This window comes from Cololabis saira, chromosome 16, assembly GCF_033807715.1.
Source record: "Cololabis saira isolate AMF1-May2022 chromosome 16, fColSai1.1, whole genome shotgun sequence".
In the NCBI taxonomy this organism is placed as follows: Eukaryota; Metazoa; Chordata; class Actinopteri; order Beloniformes; family Belonidae; genus Cololabis; species Cololabis saira.
Window position 1 is genome coordinate 28000839 of NC_084602.1, and position 23394 is coordinate 28024232.

General features: G+C 39.2%; 1 protein-coding gene across 1 annotated transcript in view; it reads right to left on the bottom strand.

Annotated features, from left to right (window-relative positions):
- Positions 1-23394, bottom strand: part of scaf8 (SR-related CTD-associated factor 8) — a 48060-nt gene that overhangs the window by 3523 nt on the left and 21143 nt on the right. Inside the window, exons 3-19 of the mRNA XM_061743520.1 lie at positions 11972-12016; positions 11613-11774; positions 10018-10174; positions 9775-9902; positions 8082-8258; positions 7921-8000; positions 7691-7802; positions 6423-6554; positions 6177-6286; positions 4666-4859; positions 4456-4556; positions 4073-4186; positions 3773-3929; positions 2735-2862; positions 1606-1750; positions 1476-1523; positions 578-769 (exon numbers count right to left, since the gene is read on the bottom strand). Of these exons, the coding sequence (XP_061599504.1) occupies positions 578-769; positions 1476-1523; positions 1606-1750; positions 2735-2862; positions 3773-3929; positions 4073-4186; positions 4456-4556; positions 4666-4859; positions 6177-6286; positions 6423-6554; positions 7691-7802; positions 7921-8000; positions 8082-8258; positions 9775-9902; positions 10018-10174; positions 11613-11774; positions 11972-12016 (2182 nt within the window). The remainder of the gene's footprint in view (positions 1-577; positions 770-1475; positions 1524-1605; positions 1751-2734; positions 2863-3772; positions 3930-4072; positions 4187-4455; positions 4557-4665; positions 4860-6176; positions 6287-6422; positions 6555-7690; positions 7803-7920; positions 8001-8081; positions 8259-9774; positions 9903-10017; positions 10175-11612; positions 11775-11971; positions 12017-23394) is intronic.

Consider the following 23394-nt stretch of genomic DNA (forward strand, 5'->3'; position numbering starts at 1 on the left):
CTTTAAATATGTTTAAAGGTATGAAAATATTAAAGTGTTAGGTTATAATTGCATAAATTGTCTATATTTCATTACTTTATATACTGTCTTGGGGTTACATTTGCAAAAAATGCTAAAAACCAATAGACCGAACATGGAACAAATAAAAATGGAATGTAGGAAAAAATAAAACCGATTTCATCCGTCTCTGTTTCCTCCCTGGATCTGTTTGGTAATTCTGCCCCATGATGTTTCTTAAAGCAGTTCTATCAGCATTCTGCGAGCTGATTGGTCCTTACAGCATCATCAGCTGCCAATACTTGCTGTTGAATCTCTAGTATTAATATGTTGCAGAACTACAGTCATATAATTCATGCAACGGCTCAAAAAACAGTTATTTAATAACACTAACCCAAATCAATATCGGAATCGAATCGAATCTTGATAATCGATTCTGAATCTTAAGAATCGGAATCGAATCGATTCTTGACATTTGAATCGATCCCCAGCCCTAGTTACAATTCATCTTTGAAAAAGCCAAACAAACCCGATGATCTTTGATATTTGGAAAAAAGAAAGTTCTGCTGCAGCAACTTACCGTCTGTAGACTGTGGAGCTTTCTCACCGGTGGGTTGTTGAGTTTGAACTCCCACAGGGTTGAATACTGAGGCTCCTGCGATGGCTGAGGACATGAAGCCTCCAGGGATGGTGCTGGTCGGAGGCATCATACTGCTGAAGGAGGCCTCTTTCACAGCGTCTTGGCTGGAGGCGACAGAGGACTGGACCAGAGCTGCAGGTCGCAAAGAGAGAGAGAAACACAGAAGTTAGAAGAAATAAAAGGGCTTTTTTTGGAAGATTTTATGCCACTAGTGGCCTTTATTTCATTTCATTTTTATTTATTCCGATCATGGAAATATGCAAACAAAAGAAACAAATGACAACACAATCAAAAGCATATTCCATAACCAGAAAGCAGGAAGAAGAAAATCTTATTATACCTGCCCCTCCCTCAAAACAAAATTGAACAATAATAACAGATGGTCTGCACAATTACTTATCACACGGAAAGAAAAACAAAAAAAATCAAAGAGATTGTCCGTCTCCATACGCATATATTATAAATGTTGACTATTTCATCCATACGTTGCTATTTTTTCTCTTTAAATTTCTTTTTAAACTGAAATATGTTTATACAGCCCTTTAAATCATAATGTAATGAATTCCATAACTTAATTCCAACAATTGAAACGCTCATCTGCTTTAAAGTTAATAAGCAAATAAATGTTTAAAATTACATTTTCTACGACTATCTTCATTATTTGAACTGAAAGTAAACATGTATTGTAAGTTTTCTGGTAATGCTTTACCAATTAACAATTTACGTATTGAAAGTAGGTAGACAGGACATGGGTAAAGAGAGATGGGGAAAAACATGCAGCAAAGAGTGACAGGCTGGGACTCAACCTCTGCTGCCTACAGGGCGATATCCTACTTACGTGTAGTTGCTGAGGCCATTCCTGCTGTCTGGGCAGCCTGCATAAAGCCTAAAAAATAAAGAACCCTCTTAGGTGCAAGCTTTACAATTATTGTTAGTCCAACCTGTACACAACAAGGTGTGGTATTTACCTGGGGGAGGCTGGGAGGCGTTAAAGCCAGCTCTTAAGAAGGGTGGGGGTGGTCCATAGCCTGGTGGAGGGATGCTCATGGTGACGGGGAAGCTAGGAGGGACCAAACCTACAGCGCCGGGAACTGCCTGAGCAACTGGTTGAAGCTGAATGAGAGAGTAAATTAAAATACCAATAAGTTTAAAGAGCAGCAGTCCAGATCAGGACTCAATGGCTTTTCGAGTCTGCACCCAAGACTTTGAAAGACATTTAAAACAATAAGATGGTCCCTCTTAGGGCTGTTCGATTTTGCCCAAAAATAAAATCTTGATTTTTTTTCTCTCAAAATCCGATTTTTTGTGAATTGACAAAAGGCAAAGAAATGATTTCAAATATGCTGTTTTTTTATTGAACATTTGCCCCATTGGGCTTTAAGTGCAAACTTTGCTCTTATTAAACCAAAAATGAATGAATAAAGTGCAAAACTCTGTAAAATAAGTTGAAAAAAAGTTTTAAAAAATATAATAAAATATAAAGTTTTATCTCTGAAATAAAAAAATCAGCAAATCAGCACTTGCAAACATACAGTAAGTTATATTTCCAATTAAATAAAACAAGACATTTTCTAATTAAACTAAACTGGGTCTTTGCATGCTAAACAATAATGCAACCCATGAAGGAGGTAGAGGTGTGTAATGTCAGTCATTACATTTGCTATTCACATTTGCAAGTTTTTTGCAAGGAACACGAGCCGGTCTACCGGTGGCATGTTACAACGCCCCCTCCTACACTAAAGAGCATCTCCGATGGGGCACTTGTCGCAGGTATTGAGAGGTATTTCCATCAATCATTAATATGTGTGCAGACAAGGTTAAAAAAAAAAAAAAAAAAAAAAAAATCGATTTTATGATTTTCATGTTTTAACATCGTTCTAATTACATAATCGCGATTACGATTTAAAATCAATTAATCGAACAGCCCTAGTCCCTCTGATGGTAAAATGTCCTTTACTCCAATGTAAAAAGACTCATGTCCTCTCCCCAGGGGGGTGGGGGTGACATAATGCTGTAAAAAAATTGCTAGATCACCAAGATCCTGTATTAAGACTGTTTAAGGTCTATACACAGTTTAAAGCAGAAGTTAATCTGTACCTGTACAGGCATCATGGTGACCTGCTGGTAGGCCTCAGTTTGTGCACTGGATGCTGCTTGCTGCTCAGCGCTTGTTGGCTGACTCACAATTTCCTTGGCTGGTTCACAATTCTTGGTTGCTTCCCACTCTGCAAGTTCAGACATAACATGACAGTAAATGAGAGTTTAGATTTAGGCGATTTTCTTAATCTTAATCTCCATTACATTTCTATGACATGATTAAAAAATAGACATAAATACAGAAAAAAAGAGGGAATAAGGCAATACAAAAAAGGGGCACAGTACAGGTACGGGGCACAGGTCGAGATAGATGAGCTACTTTAGTTTCAAAAAGAGCTTTCTCTGACTGCGTTTACATGCACTCAATAACCCTTTTAAAACCAGAATATTGGCAATAACCCGAATTTGCACGGCCATGTAAACACCAATAACTCCTTTGAATAACCCGAATTTGCTCATATTCCGGTTTTTAAAAACCCGAATATGACCCTGGGTTACTCCTTTTGTAAACAGAATATCCCCATCAAACGGAACATGAATTTGTTTTCTGCGCATGCTCTGTTTGCAAGGAATCCTGGTCTTTTGAGTCCAGGAAGTTCTTCTAAACACGGCGAAACGCAAGACCACGCCACACTTTTGGAGTGAGGAGGAGACTAATCACTTCATAAATGTAATGAAGGAGATGAACATTTCTTCATTTGTAGACGGTAGAAAGTACGGGGACAGCGAGATTTACAAGAAGGTGAGCGAAAAGTTGCGCGAAGCAACATTTGTTTTGAATTTGGATACAGGAAGAAGAAGCAGAAATGACGCTAATTTCGTCATCACGTTCTCCGCGCGTCGCTGGTTTGATCGGGATATCCCGAATGATTAATCACCATGTATACAGGGATGACCCTGTTAGCTCACGCATGTAAACGAATATTCTGAATGTTTCAGTAACCGAAATATTAGCAATAACCCCAATTTTGACTGCATGTAAACGTAGTCATTGAAACAACAGATGTAGTGTTTATGTAAACGAGCATGGCTTCTTACCATCATTGACAGTCTCCTGGTCAATAATTCCTCCTTCAGCAAAGCCGTCCAAATCGTCTACCTTGACCTTCTCCCATGGTATGTAGGTGACACCCAGGTCCACGTCCCAAAACTGCTTGTATTCCTGCTTTACACCTTTGTTCAGAGCCCATGCAATCTGGAGCAGATGGATTGGAAAAGGTCATAACAAAAGGACTTTTTTCAGTAATTTTCTTTAAGCGTACAGGGATGTGGACTTCTAGCACTGGAGGTCAACTGTGATATTAAATGATAAGAAATGTCAAAGAAATTCATGCACACCTTAATAATCTTGGAGCCAATCTTGAAAGCGCCGGTGCTGAGCTTCTGACGTGCGCGGTACGCATCCTGTCTGTGGACCATGCAGATGTAGGCACAGCCTCTGGGCGGGATCATCTGTGGAGAGACGCAGATTATAACACAAAGGACGGAAAGGTTCCACAGCACACAACCAAACTGGAGAATACTGATAGCCTTGTGTGACTGGTGGGAAGTGATTAAATGAAAAAGGAAGGAGAGAAAGAACGGAAAGTAAAATGTGAGGTTTGATAAAAAGATAAACAGTAGTTGAAAAGTAGCGGAGTAGCGGAAGCAGTCTGAGAAGACAAACGTTAGCGGTCAGAGAGCTGGCTGAAACACTCCAATTAGAGGCCGCGTCTACTTACATTGATGGACTCAACCTGGCCAAACTCTTCAAACAGATTGGTGAGGTCTTGCTGAGTGGCCTTTTTGTCCACTTGGCCCACCCACAGAGTAGTGCTGCAAACTAGGTAGAAATAAATTATAAAACATGAAAGATGATGTGATCCATTTCTAGAAAGTACTGGCAGGGAATCATCATTGTAATAATCCAAAGACCCACAATCACTTCTTACCACTTAGAGTCTTGGATCGTATGGGAGGTAGTCCTTTCTTCTGGCGCTCCTTCTCTCGTTCTCGAGCACGTCGTTCGCTTGAATAAGACCGGGATGACTTCCTCTTGCGATCCCTGGAACGTGAACGGGACCGCTTACGGTGCTTGCGTTTCCGGGAGTCTGAGCGGGATCTGGATCTTCTCCTTTTGGGAGACCTACCCAAAGACAGACATTTGGCCAATCTTTCCTACTTACTTATGGCTGTATACGACTTCCTGATATACATGTGCTCAATAAAATCTCTGGTCAGTTTTTATTTATTTTATTTTATTAAAATACATTAAAAACAACAACAAAAGACGACATTGAGTTACAATGATATGTATCTAGTTGTGTGTAAATAATATAATGAAAGTAAATAAATTAAGAATATTAATTTGAAAAATAAATAAATTATTATCATATAGAGCAGGGGTCGGCAACCCGCGGCTCTAGAGCCGCATGCGGCTCTTTAGCGCTGCCCTAGTGGCTCCCTGGAGCTTTTTCAAAAATGTTTGACCTTTTTTTTTTCTTTTTTTCTTCTTTTTCTGTTTTTCTTTTTTTCTTCTTCTTTTTTTCCTTTTTTTCTCCTTTTTCCTTTCCTTTTTAATCTTGACATTTCGACTTTTTTCTCAACATTTTTACTTCTTTCTCAACATTTTTACTTCTTTCTCAACATTTCGACTTTTTTCACGAAATTTTGACTTTTTTCTCGACATTTCAACTTTTTTCACGAAATTTTGACTTTTTTCTCGACATTTCAACTTTTTCCTCGACATTTCGACTTTTTTCCCTCAACATTTCGACTTTTTTCTTGAGATTGTACTTCAACATTAATCTTGACATTTCAACTTTTTTCTCGACATTTCGTCTTTTTTCTCAACATTTCGACTTTTTTCTCGACATTTCGACTATTTCTCGACATTTCGACTTTTTTCTCGACATTTCGACTTCTTTCTCGACATTTCGACTTTTTTCTCGAAGTGCATAATGAAAAAAAAAACTTCCCCCAGTTATAACTAATATAGATACATGCAGCATGTGTTGCCTTCATTCTAAGGCTGATACAAGACTTTTCATTTTTTGTGGCTCCAGACATTTGTTTTTTGCGTTTTTGGTCCAATACGGCTCTTTCAACATTTTGGGTTGCCGACCCCTGATATAGAGTGATATAATATAGCACGATATAATATAAATATATGTAATACTATAATAGCATATAATATAATAATATCCTAATATAACATAATGTTTATAATATTATAACATATAACCAAATGATATCACCATACTATAATATATAACAATATAATAATACTATAGTTTAACATCCCATGAGATCTCAGAACTGTGCCTTCTCCTGGTCTGGGCAACTCTGGTCAGTTTACAATGTCTGATCTATTTACATGTTTGTATTTGCTTAAACTTACAGAGAAAGTCTTTGAGGCAATTAAAAACTAAAACATGAAGCTGCAAAATTGAGCGAGGCTTACCTGGAGCGTGATCTAGAACGTGTTCTGGATCGTGTGCTTAAAGTTTTCTTGTCTTCTTGCTCAAAGATCTCCTCTTCCATTCCATCAGGGCCCTCGTCTAGATCCATGTCCTAAACAAGAAATGGTTGATTTAAAAGAAAAACCGCAACTACATTAAATATTTTTTTTGTTAAAACATGTTTACAAAAAAAGTATTAAAAAAAAAAATTGTATAAATGAGCATAAATTGTAAACTGCCACAAATACCTGCTGCTGGTTGTCTATAGAGTCATCGATCTTGTTCTCAGGTTCAGGAAGTTGCGGCTGGCTGCTGTTCTGACCAGCTGAAACAGAGTTCTCCTGACCAAAGATTGAATCCTGCCCCTCTATGTTCATTGCCTGGAGGATAAACAAAAGCAGCAAACGATAATAGTTTTAAAACAGGAGTAATATCCTCTCCATCTCTGTTAGAAAGCTCTATAACCGATGGGAGAGAAAATTCACTTTTCATTGGGTGAAAAATCCAGTTTATCTGAAGAAAATATGAGACCTTAGAGGTCTGACTTGGAAAAATGAAACCTACCAAAATATCAACATCAGTGCCTACTTATGCTTATCTGAAAAAAATGTTAGGACTGACTGGTTGATGAAACTTATTAGGTGAACCTTCATGGTATCAACCTGTGACTAAACCGAATCCAAGCACCCACCACCCTCAAATAAGTAACAGAGTGGCTGTGTGGGTGCTACATATTATATATATACAGTAATGCTAACAAACACAGACACACCAATGTTAGTGTGAAAGGCAAGGTGAACAGTAGGGATGGGCGGTATGGACTAAAAAATTTATCACGATAATTTCTGGCATTTATCCCGATAACGATAAAAATGACGATAAAAAAAAAATACTAATTCAACTCCACCTTTTTAACTATAAACCTATCTCATCATTTCTTTCTTTCTTTCTTTCTTTCTTTCTTTCAGACTCATTTTTTTCTTTCAGGCTCATTTCTCTCTTTCTTTCTGGCTCATTTCTTTCTTTCTGGCTCATTTCTTTCTTTCTTTCTTTCTTTCTGGCTCATTTCTTTCTTTCTTTCTTTCTTTCTGGCTCATTTCTTTCTTTCTTTCTGGCTCATTTCTTTCTTTCTTTCTTTCAGGCTCATTTCTTTCTTTCTGGCTCATTTCTTTCTTTCTTTCTTTCTTTCTTTCTTTCTTTCTTTCAGGCTCTTTCTTTCAGGCTCTTTCTTTCAGGCTCTTTCTTTCTTTCTTTCTGGCTCATTTCTTTCTTTCTGGCTCATTTCTTTCATCTTCCTTCCGTCCTTTATCGTTTTTACCGCGAGATGCCAATTTCTTACCGTGTGGAATTCTTTTGACGGTATATCGTGAACGGTAAAATATTGCCCATTCCTAGTGAACAGAGACTAAACTTTCGTTTTATTTTAGTTTAGTCCAGAGGATGGGAATATTACACAGTGAGCAATGTGTGGGAAAAAAACAAACATTGCCAGTAAAGACAAGCAGCATAATAATACCTTCTGCTGCTGCTCGAGCAGCTGCTTCTGAAACTGCTCCAGGTTCTGCTGTTGCAGTTGTTCAGCCAGTTGATGGAACAGTGAGCTGTTAATGGGCTCAGACACCATGGGCCTAGAAGGATTCAGCAGTTGTTTAGATACAAGCACACAGGGGAAGTGACTGACGCAATTAAGGAACACTGGGACCTCATGGGAAACTAGAAAGTGGCGATCCAGAGTACTAAACTCACAGTTGAGATGATGAAGCGTCCTTTTTAGACTCTTCACTGCGCTCAGATTCGTTTCCAAAGTCAAAAGGACCCAAAAGTTTCTGCAACAAACATCATTATTAAATAAGCAGGATCAACAAAGAAAGAAAAAATACTCTACTGGCTGCTGAGTAGAGCGCTACCTTGTTAAAGGAGGAGACTCTTTGCTCCAGGGGGTTCAGGCTGTTGGCAGTAGCGGCAGCAGTGAGCTGAGCTGTCAGAGCTTGCAACTGCACCACCAGGCCGGCATCCAATGCTTGCAACAGTGATGGCTGGGGCTTCTGCTGCTGCATCTGCAGACTCTGTACCAGCTGCTGGAGCTGCAACAGGTGACAAAACAGAGTATTTGACACATTTTTAACATCAACAGTTGCACAAACTGAGGAGGCTGTTCTGCAGTGAATATGGACTCAAAAGGGCCTCTCAACTAGCAGGAGTTCAGGGTAAACCTGCCAGACAGGAACCCCTAACAGGGCAGACCGTCTCCTCAACCCCTCCAGCCGGCGTGTCTCCATTACACTGTAGCGCCACACAAGAACGTCTGACTGAAAAATAGCACAACCAACCACAAGGTGGCAGTAATGTGCATTTTTTGCTGTTTGCAAACAGCCAGCAGTATAAAACGAGATGACAAAGAATGCAGCAGAAGAATAAGAAGAAGAAACACGTAAAACAACGGATGCTACTTGCTTTTTTAAATGTATTTTCATTAAACATGCATCGTGGTTGTAGCGATTGAGATTAAAAGAAACCCCCCGCCAGACCTCTATATTGGTTTAATATGGCAACAAGACCTGAACTGACTCATCGGTCCATCCATAATTTTTTTCATGTACTCTAAACTGCATCAAATTTACTCGCAGCAAAATGTCTGGTCCAAAAGCTTAAATGATTTGTGGTCACATGATTTAAGTTCCCGTGAGAGGGCTGAATGTAATCTCCTGCTTTTAGAATAGCCAATCAGCAGAGACCACCCACCAGGTAGCCCCTCTACGCCAAACAACAGCCCGCTGCAACTACAGGGCTGTTTTTTGCCCCTGTAAAGCTTCCTGAAGACCACATTACAGGGCCGTTCCTGGTAATGGAGACACGCAAACAGCCCCGTCCTGAAAAATCTACCCGGAACTAGGAATGGGCGATATTTTACAGTTCACGATAAACCGTCAAAAAAAATTCCCCACGGTAAGAATTTGTCATCTTGCGGTAAAAACGATAAATTCCCGTTGATGACGTTTTTGAGTGAAAGAGTGAAAGAAAGAAAGAAAGAGCGAAAGAAAGAAAGAAAGAAAGAAAGAAAGAAAGAAAGAAAGAAAGAGTGAAAGAAAGAAAGAAAGAAAGAAAGAGTGAAAGAGTGAAAGAAAGAAAGAAAGAAAGAGTGAAAGAAAGAGTGAAAGAAAGAAAGAAAGAGTGAAAGAAAGAAAGAGTGAAAGAAAGAAAGAGTGAAAGAAAGAAAGAAAGAAAGAAAGAAAGAAAGAAAGAAAGAGTGAAAGAAAGAAAGAAAGAAAGAAAGAAAGAAAGAAAGAAAGAAAGAAAGAAAGAAAGAAAGAGTGAAAGAAAGAAAGAAAGAAAGAATCCCATTGGTGTAGTTTAGTAGCATTTATTATTCTTTTAGAGCAGTGATTTGGGGGCTCCAAAGACTGAATGTGGTGATAGATTTATAGTTACAAAAGTGGAGTTGAATTGGTATTTTTTCTATCGTCATTTTTATCGTTTTCGGGATAAATGCCAGAAATTATCGTGATCATTTTTTTCTCTGGTTTCATTTGTTGATTAGCTGAATGTAGCAATACTGGAATCAGTCCATCTATTAAATACATCACCGTTAAGTTTACCAACCTGCTGTCCCTGTGGACTCTGCAAGATTTGAGCAACAGCAGCCACAGTATCTGTGTTTGTAATCTGCGACGCCCAGTCAGGGAGCCCCTGGACTATGTTTGCTGGGGTGGCCGGTGTAGCTGGGGTGCCTAGAAATATAGAGAAGAATTGTCACATAAACTGTGAGATTAACCATCTTCCAAAGTGATATCAAACAACATATCTGACATCTGATGTGCACTTCACTCGTGTGCTCTTACTGACCCGGTGTAGTGTTATTGACCGGAGCAGCGCTGCTGGGCAGGACAGGTGTGGCACTGGGGGGAGCAATCCCTGCTGCCATGTCCAGCAAAGGCTGAATGATGTCACTCTTAAAGACGGCATTCTTCTGCCACAGATTCAGGACTCGGACAATCTTACTCTGGACATGCAAAAGGGAAACAATCAAACAATAGGGATATTATATTATGATATGAGGAGACTTCTCTGAGAGGTGAAACAAAAAAAAAAGTGCTTGAATGATCCGTGAAAGTAGTAGGGCTCAAGGCTATAAACCATTTATCTTATTAAAAGGAAAGGTGTAACAAATTGGTCAATCTTTCTCAAACACTGAGTTACTTTGATTTATTACAATTTAGTCAGTCACAACAATGAAAAATGTGAACACATTGCCAATCTTCAATATACAGGACTGTCTCAGAAAATTTGAATATTGTGATAAAGTCCTTTATTTTCTGTAATGCAAAAATGTCATACACTCTGGATTCATTACAAATCAACTGAAATATTGCAAGCCTTTTATTATTTTAATATTGCTGATCATGGCTTACAGCTTAAGAAAACTAAAATATCCTATCTCAAAAAATTAGAATACTCTGGGAATCTTAATTAGGGCTGCAGCTATCGAATATTTTAGTAATCGAGTATTCTACTGAAAATTCCATCGATTAATCGAGTAATCGGATAAAACATATTTTTGTTTAGTTAAAGAGCAATTATAAATATACATAAGATGTTAGATGTTAATTGACATTACTAGGACTAAATTATATAATACAGTAGGTTCATGGCATGAACTTACACCAGTTGACCAAATTCATCGCCTTCACTCTAAAAACTAAGGATCTTACCAAGAAATGTTTTTATTTCTAACCTAAAAATGCCATTACACCTGATAACACACATAACTTAAAAGGTTAGGTGTTTTTCCCACGTGTTTCAATTGAACTTTCATTTGTGTCAAGCACATTTTAAGTTCTAGTTAAGTTTTAAGTTAGAGTTTTGGCAGTGTTCAAAATAAAATTATGAGACCTGCTGTATTGGAGCACATTAGGCACCAGTGCTGCTTGTTTTATCCATGAATGACTACAGAGCTAAAATTGAAAACTACCCTGTTATCTTTATTACGTTTTTATTCTTCTGGCTTTTTCTGCCTTTTCTTTTAGTTAAAACTGTAGCGGGAACAGATGTTTAAAGGAACCTATGTAGGTACCGGGCGAAATACCTGCTTTGAGTTGCAAAATTAAACGATTCCTCGAGGCAGAGGAAATTCCTCGATCATTTTTTGTAATCGAATTACTCATATATTACACCATAATCAGCAATATTAAAATAATAAAAGGCTTGCAATATTTCAGTTGATTTGTAATGAATCCAGAATGTATGACATTTTTTTTTTTTTTTTTTTAAATTGCATTACAGAAAATAAAGAACTTTATCACAATATTCAAATTTTCTGAGACAGTCCTGTATTCCTCAAAATACTTTCCCTCACATTTTATTTATACATTACATGTCACATATCAACTCCCATGAAAAGGCAAAGAATTCAACAGGAAAACTATGAAAAATTGTCTGACCTTGTCATCTGAAGGGCAGCGGTACAGGTGCTGGAATGTTACAATGATATTCTTGCTGAATCGTGGGGCAAAAACATCTTTCTCCGTGCCAAACTGGTGACGAGACTGTCTGACGATGGAGTCGACGACATACAGCCCTGGGACCTTGTATTCTGGCTTGCACTGTCGCAGAAGCAGAAAACTGGTGTCAGGATTTAGAATAACATGTGAAAGCCATCTATGACTTTGCTGTCTGATGGATCTTATAAATTACTTAAAGAAGACATCGATAACCTTTTATTCAAAAGTCTCTGTTAAATGTGACATAATTTGGTCAAAACACCCAGGGCATGTGACTGATAACATTTGATCTTGCTTACCTTTTGTATGAACTTCTCTACACTCTGGACCACATGTTTGTAGAACTGAAAGTAAAGAGAAAAAAACATTTTGAGTGACTTGAACTATCCAAGAGTATAGCCAACAAAGTAATTAGCAGCAGCAGCCCAACATAATGAACAACAGAAGGGTGTTTTTATCATTCATCCATATAGTAAGAATGGAAAATGTGCTAAATAAAAACAGTTCTTTGGGAGAAGAAACTTTTCTTGTATAAAGTCTAAAATATCTCAGAGACACTATCTGACCCTATAGTTGCTCTACATCAGGGGTGGCCAATCCTGGTCCTCGAGAGCCCCTATCCAGCATGTTTTAGATGTTTCCCTGCTTCAACACACCGTGATAAAAGTAGCTGTGTCACCAACAGAGTTGTCCAGGCCTTTATGACAAGCTGAGGATGATGATTAATTTGAATCAGGTGTGAGGAAGCAGGGAAACATCTAAAACATGCTGGATAGGGGCTCTCGAGGACCAGGATTGGCCACCCCTGCTCTACATAGTGCAACCTCGGGTTCCAGTAAAACTGTGAAAAAATACTAATTCACTGCCCTTTAAAGGCCATGTAGGATGGATTACTATTTCCACCCAAATTATACTCTCAAAACAAGAATAGGAATTATTCCAAACAAATGCAGAGAAATATTGGTTTGATATTAAATCAAACCAATGATTGGATCTAATCTATAATACAATGACAATAAAAGCTGGTACTAATTCATCTTTGTAGCTATGGACACAAAATGTGCAACAGAACACCTTCATTTTAACCTCAGTCTTTTTTTCAGACACAGAACACAGCATGCTTCACAAACTGCCCAGCTACCGTCTCTGATGCTCATATCTTTCAGTGTAACGTTTTAACACCAGTGCATATAAGGATAAGTTGAACACATCTCTGGATTTCATTTTAGTCTGACTGTGACGTGGCCACCAGATATGGTCGTGACCCCTCTCAAAATTCGTGCGACTCCTCCAGATGTGTTGCAGGTGTATCTCAGAAGCAGCTTTACTAAGAACACAAGCACTAAACTTAATTTTGATGAAAGCCACTTCCAGCTTCAAAGAACAGATGGTGTGAAAAAGGTCAGGCAATGGACAGTAAATAGGCACCATGAAGCCATGAACCACAGTTGTGTGATTTAAAACGTGGAGCACTTGTGCGCCAGACAAGTCAACAAGCCAAAAACAGAGATCATTGCCAGAGATGTTTGAAAGTGTCACTACATTAGAGCGGAATTTGAAAAGGCACAAGAAAAATCTTCAGCTTCATTTGTCCGGGGCTGAGCCCTGGCACATAAGCCGTAAGCACATTTAAATGTTTCTCACGATTTTCGGTTTTTAATAATTAAAACAATATTTTCAACAATTAAGCCAATGAACCTCCTTGAAGGTTATTTTTTCGTGGTGGGATATTAGTTAAAAAAAAAAATTTAAATTAAGTCTTGAACATGTTCAATTTCTTTAGTTATTCGATTTGTGAAAATCTTAAATAGTTTGATCTCGCTACTTTTTCATTAGTTCCAATATTAAATACTTTGTAGATCAGTATTTTTATTAAAAATTACCAGTGACTTCTTTCAAATTTGAATAACCTTAATTGTTTATTGGTAATTTCCAATTTAAACTTGGTTTTTGAGGTAGTAGATCTGTTGGTTGGTGGTGTTGAAGTAATCTGGTCAAAACAATCTAATAAAACAAAACATTATTTATTAATAGTCTGTATATTGTATTTACCGACTAAATTAAAAGATACAAGACTTGAAACAAAGATGTTTAGCCTATGGGAAAAACATTTATACCAAAATTATCAAATATTGTTTTAGTATTAAAATCCTGCATTAGGTTTAATTAAAAAAAAACATTGCATATGAAATTGTAATAATGGGGGAAAAAAGCATTTAACTACAATACTATTAAATTATCTTCTAAAATTGTACAGCCCTAATTTGAGACCAAATTAAAAGGAAATTGTGGTTTTATAAATGTAAAAAAGGACAAGGTCTGGAAAAGAAAACACAAAGCATACCAGTATATATCCTTAGACTAGAAGGAAAATAATCTATTTTTAAACCTCTCTGGTGTCTCATGAAGGCATGCACTGGACTGAACAAAAGGATTATTGATCAGAATGGTTGTTACTCTGATGGGATCCCAAAGACAAATGTTTAAGCTCAGTCTGGAAACGACATGTTCATTCATGGCACTTCTCATAATCAGGGAAAGAGTAATTGCAAATTCTGACAAAGAAGGTGGAAGCACTTTATAGTTAATCAAATGTATTTTCAGCCAGACTAGTTCATACTGGTATGTCTGCTTTGTCTGAATTTTCACATTTCAAGTCCTGCAGCAAGTCAGCCACTAGATGGAGTCAGAGTCTAATAGATGACCAAGATACAGTGTATAGTTTTTACAGATACCGTAAACGAACAGAAAAATTCCAACTACATTAAATTAACTTTTAAGAAACTTCAGTTAAAGTATAATATCGTGTCATTTGAATGTATGCACACTATCACATTGTCAATAGCATTGCATGTATATTACATAACTTGCATTACATAACTATTTTCTAGCATTAAGCTATAGTTTTTCCACATCTAATTACTAAATTTGATGCAAGTAGCTTTGATGTGAGAAATACATGGGAGAATTTGCTTAGTTGAAAACAACAAGGAAAAGCAGGAAGTGGAAAGCTCTCCCTGATCAACTGCAGAGGAAAAGGAAGAGGCAATGGTGGCCCTGAGTGAGTGGAAATAGAGACAGCGATGAGGTTTACAGGGAGGAGAGATATAGTCACATAATACTGGTATGTGTAATATCTTCTGATTTAACATTTCATTTGCCAAAGAATTTCTCAGTGACAAACATATGAATAAAAAGCTGCATATTGATTAAGGTAAAATGATCATCACTGTACATAAAGTGCATTTGTAAATTTGGATTCTCTTCAATTTAATTTCCAAAACAACTGAAAGTAACCGTTAACTAATACCACTCTCACACCAAATGTAGCAACCACACTACTGTGCTGTAAAACTCACTTATTTGAATTGCTTGCACTGTACAATGACAGTTTGATACTAGGTTGACTAAAGCGCATGTGAAGTACAGAACTCGACAACCTCACAAGCCCATCACTCATATCTCCTGGACAGGAAGGTATTTCTTAAGGCGCTTTTAGATTGGATGCCGCTATAATCGCTGGATGATGAATGCGTGTTTAACGCGCGTCGGGTAATGTAAACTCAAGGCGTTATATTTGTTACCTCGTGCCTGAAGGCAAGTTGAGGGGAGGGAAGGCGATTCGAGGCGTTATCTCCGAAACATAACGTAACCTGTGTGGGCGTGTAGAATGATGTATTGTCCCTACATCAGCAGGATTTATACGCCATGTGTAGTTTTCACAATGAGGAGGGATGACCATCGGGATGAGCGTTTCTTTTAACCATGTTTTGATGTTTTCATGTAAAGCCCCGTTTTGTCATTTTTGTGGCCAGCTGTTCAAAACATGGACCATCTTTTGTGGCTCCAGACATAAGCCGGTTAATGGCGTCCGAAGCTCGCGGATCCTCTTGTCTCCCCAGTTACAGCAAATAAAGGCCCTACCTGTTTTATTTGTTTTCAACTTCCCTGGTGTTGTACTCAGGTTGTGTGATCAACCAGTCCCTCCCACGACCCGCCACCACGTGAACCCCAGCTTGACACATCACCCCCCATCGGCCAATGTAAAAAGGACAGGTGACACGCTAGATTTGCACGTTAAACGCGGGGTATCAGCCAATGTTAAGGGGCTTTACGGTATGTAAATAGTATTGAATTGTTTTTATTGTCATTGTACCAGTACAAATAAATCATGTTAGGTATGTTTGTCTGTGTCTCCCTGTGCTTACAGGGTTGTGGCCGGAAGGACATCCGGCTGAAAACTGTGCCACATCGGTGCGCGGACTATGATCTGCTGTGGTTTGGGCTGGATGCGCTATTTTGTGCACTTCTATTATAAAAAGGTTCCCATACAACCGTATCAAACCGCACCATTTCTGGGCCCCCTTCAGCAGTAGTAGTTGAATAGGAAAAATGGTGCGGCACGGTTATGGCGGAGCTACTGGCATCACACGATACAATCTGTTGATTGGTAGACAGAAAACGTCCCCGCCAACAACAAAAGTAGACACTTAAATACCAAGTTGCCATTCAATCTACGCCAGAAGTTTTCTTCTCTCTTCGGCTGTTTTTCTCTTCACCGGCCACAAACTTCTCTCATACCAATGGTGACAATCACCAATGGTGATTGTCGTATCCCAAAGTATAAGACCTCTTTTGGTGAGTCTGTCTTTTCTGTGAAGGGTGCAAAACTCTGGAAGTCTTTACCCACTAATTTAAAATTAGAAACGCGTGGCAATATTTTCAACAGAGGACTCAAACATTGGCTCAAATCTGAACAAAACAGTGCCTACATGAATAGGTCAGGTCTGGTTCTGCTCTTAAATTATGTTGTCTTTTCTTTATATCTTATGTCATCCTCTAATTTTATTGTAAATTTTATTGTCTGTACTTTTTTAAAAGCCTCCTGTGGACAAGTGTTGCAAATTAGCATGTATGCTAAAACACCCAAACAGTGCATTTGGTTTGTCCTATGTAATTGTGATGTCCATACCAAATAAAGAAATAATAATAATACAAAGCGGCATGTACATACACAAAGAATCAAAAGCCAAGCAGAACAAAAATGACCTGCTGGATAACTTCAATTGTTGTTTGTAGCGTCACGTTGGTTGTTATTGCTCTGGTATGACGCCATGGTGGTCCGACTTGCAGTGGGAAAGCTCACCTGAACTGGCTGCACCATTCTAACCTTTCTAAACCGTACCAGTCCGGACTGCACTGCTCAGTGGAAATGGGGCTTTAGATTTAAGGATAGTTGGATCCTACGACTAAAGTGCAGATTATGAGCCATTAGAACATCATTGACATGTCAAAGAAAAAAGCTCTGTTAAGCAATTATTTTGAAGTTTCCTCCACCTCAATAGAAACACCAGAATGAGTCTGAACATCAAAAGAAGCGTGCCTGGCTGCAGGCAGCTGGCTTTAAATGACTGACAAATACACAGATCTCTGGAACACACAGAAATGTGCTGCAGGATATGCTGTAAAAATCCCACTCTGGTGGGAAAAAAACGGCACCTTTCATACAGGTGCTAAACACTTCAGTTATCCAGCTTTAGATAAGTTGACATTAGCAGAGAGCAACACAACGAAGCCCAAGCTATTGATGACAAGAGGCGCAGCCAGGACCATGGTGAAGGAGATCCATGATGAATAACAACGCTATTTGCATGGTGACATTGCCCAAGTTGTGTGGCACAAATATGACCAGCAGTCTCCCTCTGCCACTCCTGCTGTTGTGTTCACTGAATGCAAACAACTTCTTTCTGAGGCTCTTCAGTTTGTTAATGATCCCAGTTGCATGTCTTGTAAAGCTATCATCTTAGCATCCAGTTGCAGATTACAGTTCTGTAATATGCTGATTTATGACGTCTACGGCTCCGAGGATGAGGAGCTTGCAGACATCCTCGTCTTGTCATTAACAAATCCCATCCGTGACCCAGTTTTGTTTACATCAGTCCATACCTGCGATTAAGTGTACTCACATAGGCGAGCTATGGGTGGGGCCAACTTGACATGCCATCCCGTGTCAATTAGCGTAAAAAGGACAGGCGACATACTTAATTTAAGTGTTTTATGTAAAAACTAGGGCTGTCAAAGTTAACGCGATAATAATGCGTTAACTTAACGTCCTCTTAACGCAGACAATTTTTTAACGCACTTTTAACGTGCAGGATAAAAAAAAACAAAAAAAAAACCCCGCATTATATAATTTCTGGCGCTCGACGGCACCCGTAGTTTGAGGAAAAGTATGGTGAACTAAAAGATGAATAATGAAAAGGGACTTTTGAACTTCTAGTTCACTTTCAAAAAGATGCCAGATGGTTCGCTGGACAGGACTAAAGTTATTTGCATGTACTGTCGATTTGAGATGAATTACCATCGAAGTACGCCGAGTTGCAAAATACCACTTGCAGCCAAACACACGACCGATGCAGAGAGCACGCCGCAACGTGCCCCCCACCCCCGCATCAAAAGCAGACAACGCTGGATAGATGTGAGGGAAGGAGGCTGGATTCCTCACCTCAATACATTAGATGAGCAAAGAATCTGAAGTATTAGCTAATTATAGCCCAATTGCACTTTACAGGTTGAGTTACACTCGCTGCTGTTACATGTGCACTTTATTTACTTTTTGTATCCCACTGTTTTGATCCCATTTAGGAGAAGGGGATATTTTTTGAGCCTTTTATTTTCCTCCATATGACGTTAGACATAATCACATGGAAAATTTAACTGACCAATGCATTCTTGTACAATGTTTGTGATGCATATGGTTCATTGTTTTACATTGAGCTGCTTAAAAAAAACAAGGAATCTTAAGTCAGTCTTTACAAGTGTAAAGTTGGGGACTACATTGTGTTTGTATTTATGAAGGAATGTTATATTCACGTCAAAAGCCTTTTTTGTGGAAAGTTGAATAAACATTGGCATAAAGCAGCATATTTGCCCTTTCTCATGTTGTTAACAGTATGAAAAACATTTAAAAAATACCTAAAGGTAATTTAGAACAGCAAAAAATGTGTAAATAAATGTGCAATGTGTAATCGCGAGTTAACTATGGACAACATGTGATTAAAAAAGTGAATCGTTTGACAGCCCTAGTAAAAACACTTGGCCTGCATTGTAAAGACTGCACCGTGGATTGTGGGTGCACAACTTCCCAGCCTGGACTCTGTCCCACTCATCCAGGACCCAGACTGTTTGTCTGCCTTCCATCAGCGAAAAGATTCCTGACATTAATAACAAGAACCAGCAGATTGCAGTTTCTGCACCAGAGCTGTTCACACCCCCAACCAATGCCCCCCTGGCTCATTTGTGCAATAACAAGCTGACCATAGTACTGTAGTTTCACTATTTTATATTTTTTAGTCCTGCAACACTTTATCATATTTTTATTATTATTTTTTCTCTAAAGAGCATTCTTTTAATCTATTTTTATTCTTATTTGCATAGTTCTTCCACTGGAAGTTCGTTGCAGACCCTCCAGAAAAACGTGATTATGCGATTGCAGAATTTCCTGCATAATCAAGCAAATGGCGCTTGATTGTGCGGGGCTCGCTTGATATCACAATCCCCGTATATTTTCCGCATCAAGTTGGGGGGCGGGAGTGAAATGGTGCTGCGACGCGCAACATCGGTCAGTCAGGTAAATAAAACAATACTGCGGCGTCTTGCATGAACGTGTGGACAGAAGAACTATGATGGAAAAATCTAATCCATCTCACTTACCAACAAACATTTCTGCTAAAGGCCGGGCAAAGCAGTATCCTGATCTCTTACACGAAAGTGGGGGGAAACTATTCTGCAACCCATGCAACTGTGTGTTGGAGCACAATCAAGCTGCTCAGACCGAACGGGCATGTGTTAAATTGAATGGGAAAGGGTTTTAACGTGTGTGTGTGCGCGAGCACGTGAATGTAAATAATCCATGATTGACATATATGCTTTTACAATTATGTCAATTAATACTGAATTGTGTGTAACTGAATGGGACACAGTGACTTAACATATAGGTGTGTGTGTGTGTGTTAGGGATGTAACGATACACTAATCTCACGATACGGTACGATACACGATATTGAGGTCACGATAACGATACGATATTATAGCAGTATTTTTTTAACAACCTTGAATGAGGTAGTCATGAGGAAATGGTCTTTTATTTGAAAGACAAAACAATATAACTGTTTTAAAGAGAAAGCCAGGCCAACCATTTTCCACAAACTGAACTAAAAGTAAATGTCAGGTTTGCATTATGCATCTCAGTTTCATACAAGTAAAAATATTTTGCCACAAACTGAATAGTTTATCTCATGTATGATTTGACTTTTTTCTTTTCCAGAAATTTAACAACTAAAATTAAATAAATAAAAGTAAATAAATACATACAAATTTACATTATAAAAAAGATTGATTCATGCTCACCTTATAAGTGTAAGAGGAGATTTATTTTTGTTAAGAAGGTTATTTTGGTAATTAAGGTTCATTATTTTATAAATATATTCTTTATATTCTGTAAATCAGGGACTATAATTACACTAGTCAGTATATCAGTTGTTGTTAATATGTTTTAGATTGGGCGGAGTGATACAGCACTAGGTGCTGTGTTGATGTTCTAAAATCCTACACTGTTGAGCGGACATTAAAGTACACTGGAACTTAGCAGAAGTTGTCCCTGTGTTTATCCTACTCACGACCCCAAAAAGGTTTAATTTAATAAGGTAAGGCTTAACTCTACACCAGCCTTACATAAGTAAAAGTTCAGAGCTCAAAACCCCGCAAGAGTCCCGTGATTGGGACCGCAAAACAGTACTAGTTTCTTCTGAGCGGAGGAAGATTTTGGTCCGCGGGTCGAGGCGCGGTCGGCACGCGTGGTCGGATGCGCGTTACTAGTCAACACAATAGATTATTAATAACCCAATATCGCAATACAGTTTGTCACCTCCACGACACGTATTGTGACGTTTTTGTATCGCGAAATTTCGTGGCACGATATATTGTTAAACCCCTAGCGCGTGTGTGTGTGCGTGTGTTTAAAAATAGCCCAATTAAAATAAATGCTTTTATAATACATGTCCTAATACTGAATTGTGTTTAACTGAATAGCATTAGCTGCGTGTGTGTGAGAGAGAATAAATAAGTGAAAATACAGTTAAATAATTCACAAAAAATATGTATTTTCAATATACTGACCTTCCCAACAATGAGGAAATTCCTGAATGAAAAAGTAATCAATGGCGGAGCCATTCCAGGATTTCACCAGCTTCAAGAGAAATACTTGGGAGCAGTATTGTAGCATAACAGATTATGTTCTACCTCACTTTTTTAAAGCAGGAAGAAATTATTTAATTTTACAATTTTGTGACCCAGGAATGTTTAAGCCATGCTTAAATTGAGACATCCATCCATCGTCCGCCGCTTATCTGTTCCCGGGTCGCGGGGGCAGCAGCCTCAATAGAGATGCCCAGACTTCCCTCACCCCAGACACTTCCTCCAGCTCTTCCGAGGGGAGTCCGAGGCGTTCCCAGGCCAGCCGAGAGACATCGTCTCTCCAGCGTGTCCTGGGTCTTCCCCGGGGTCTCCTCCCGGTGGGACATGCCTGGAACACCTCCCTAGGGAGGAGGGACATGCCTGGAACACCTCCCTAGGGAGGCGTCCAGGAGGCATCTGATACAGATGTCCAAGCCACCTCAGCTGACTCCTCTCAATGTGGAGGAGCAGTGGCTCCTTCACCCTATCTCTAAGGGAGCGTCCAGCCACCCTGCGGAGGAAACTCATCTCGGCCGCTTGTATCCGCAATCTCGTCCTTTCGGTCACTACCCAAAGTTCATGACCATAGGTGAGGGTAGGTGCGTAGATTGACCGGTAAATCAAGAGCGTCGCCTTTCGACTCAGCTCCCTCTTCACCACGATGGTCCGGTACATCGACCGCATAACTGCGGACGCTGCACCGATCCGTCTGTCAATCTCCCGCTCCGTCGTTCCCTCACTCGTGAACAAGACCCCGAGATACTTGAACTCCTCCACCTGAGGCAGGACTTCTCCACCCACCCGGAGAAGGCACGCCACCCTTTCCCGGTCGAGAACCATGGCCTCGGTCTTGGAGGTGCTGATTCTCATCCCTGCCGCGTCGCACTCGGCCTCAAACCGCCCCAGCACATGCTGAAGGTCCCGGTCCGATGAAGCCAACAGGACAACATCATCGCCAAAAAGCAGAGATGAAATCCTGTGGTTCCCAAACTGAATCCACTCCGGCCCCTGGCTGCACCTAGAAATCCTGTCCATAAAAATTATGAACAGGACCGGTGACAGAGGGCAGCCCTGCCGGAGTCCAACATGCACCGGGAACTAAATTGAGACAATAAAAAAATAACTAAAATTTGCACTGTCTGTGATGCAGCTTGTTTCTAGCAAGCTTGTTTATTATAGGAAGTCACTAAAATCTCTTTTATTCAGTAGTAGCCCAGTTAGAAGAAGAAGAATCACCTTTATTACATTTCCTGCATATTCTGCAACTTTTTGCATATTTTGCAACTCCCTGCAATGTCACCGCCAAAAAAAAAAAAAAAAAAAATACAAACCCCGTACAAACCCCACGCATATTTCATCGCATAATCAAGGAATTTTGCCCGCATTTTTCTGGAGGGTGTATCTTATCTATCAATCAAATTATAGGAAGTGAAGGTATTAGTGAATAAGAATCCAGTACAATGTCTTCAATTAGACGGATGTGTCATACAACTGGTCATTTTATATATCTATCTAAGCTTTTTGTGCTATAGCACTGTGACAAACAATACAAAAAAAAAAACTAACGTTTCTTTCCAATACACACATTCAATTACCGTACAAAAAGAATGAGGAAAAGCAATGAAACTTTTCCCTGCTGTTCAAAACTCACTAAATTCTTCTTGTGTGGAACAGACACTATTTCTGACCAGTTGAAACCTCTCCTCTTAAAAACACACATTGAAAGAGAAAAAAAAAACATCTCTTCTGGTTTGGGAATGTTAATGTTTTAAAGAAGACATGGAGTAGAATTATGTTGCAAATATGAAAATGAAATGTAAGCTAGTTTCTTCCATTTCTCTACAAGGGAAAAGCAAGACAAATGGCAATGGATGGGGTTTGAGGACATTTGCCACCTGGGGTCGATTTTATTTATTCTTTTTTCTTTTTACTTTTCTTTGCAACCATCCCTAGTTGCATCTGCAACTACGGATGGTTGCAAAGATGGAACAGCTCTCCAAAAAGAGACATGTCTTCCTTGCCTATCATTCTTCTGCATTTTATTTCTCAAGTTATATCACAAAGAAAAGCTCCTATTTTTCTTCAAGTTTCCTCCTCCTCAAAGCATCCAAGGGGTGCATTGTCGTTACCTTCTCCCTCAGCCTATGACATGGTGCCTTTACATCCCGTGATTCATTGGCGGAGCAACCTGCCGCCACTGCAGTATTTTCAGACCTCTTTAGTGAGAAATCTAGCGACTTTTTCAGTTCTTATTGGAGACTCCACCAAAGCACTATTAACGTGACGTTTTGCTCACACAGCAGCTTCCAGCTTCAGTCAGAGCCACAGATGCAGATGTTCACCCTGACCTGTCGTTTGATTTTGCCTTGTTTTTAGTCTAGACCAGCACTATTGAATAATTATTCCTTATTTCTGGCAGCACGGTGGCTTAGTGTTTAGCACAGTTGCCTCAAATCAAAAAGGTTCCTGGTTTGAGGCCCGGGCCCAA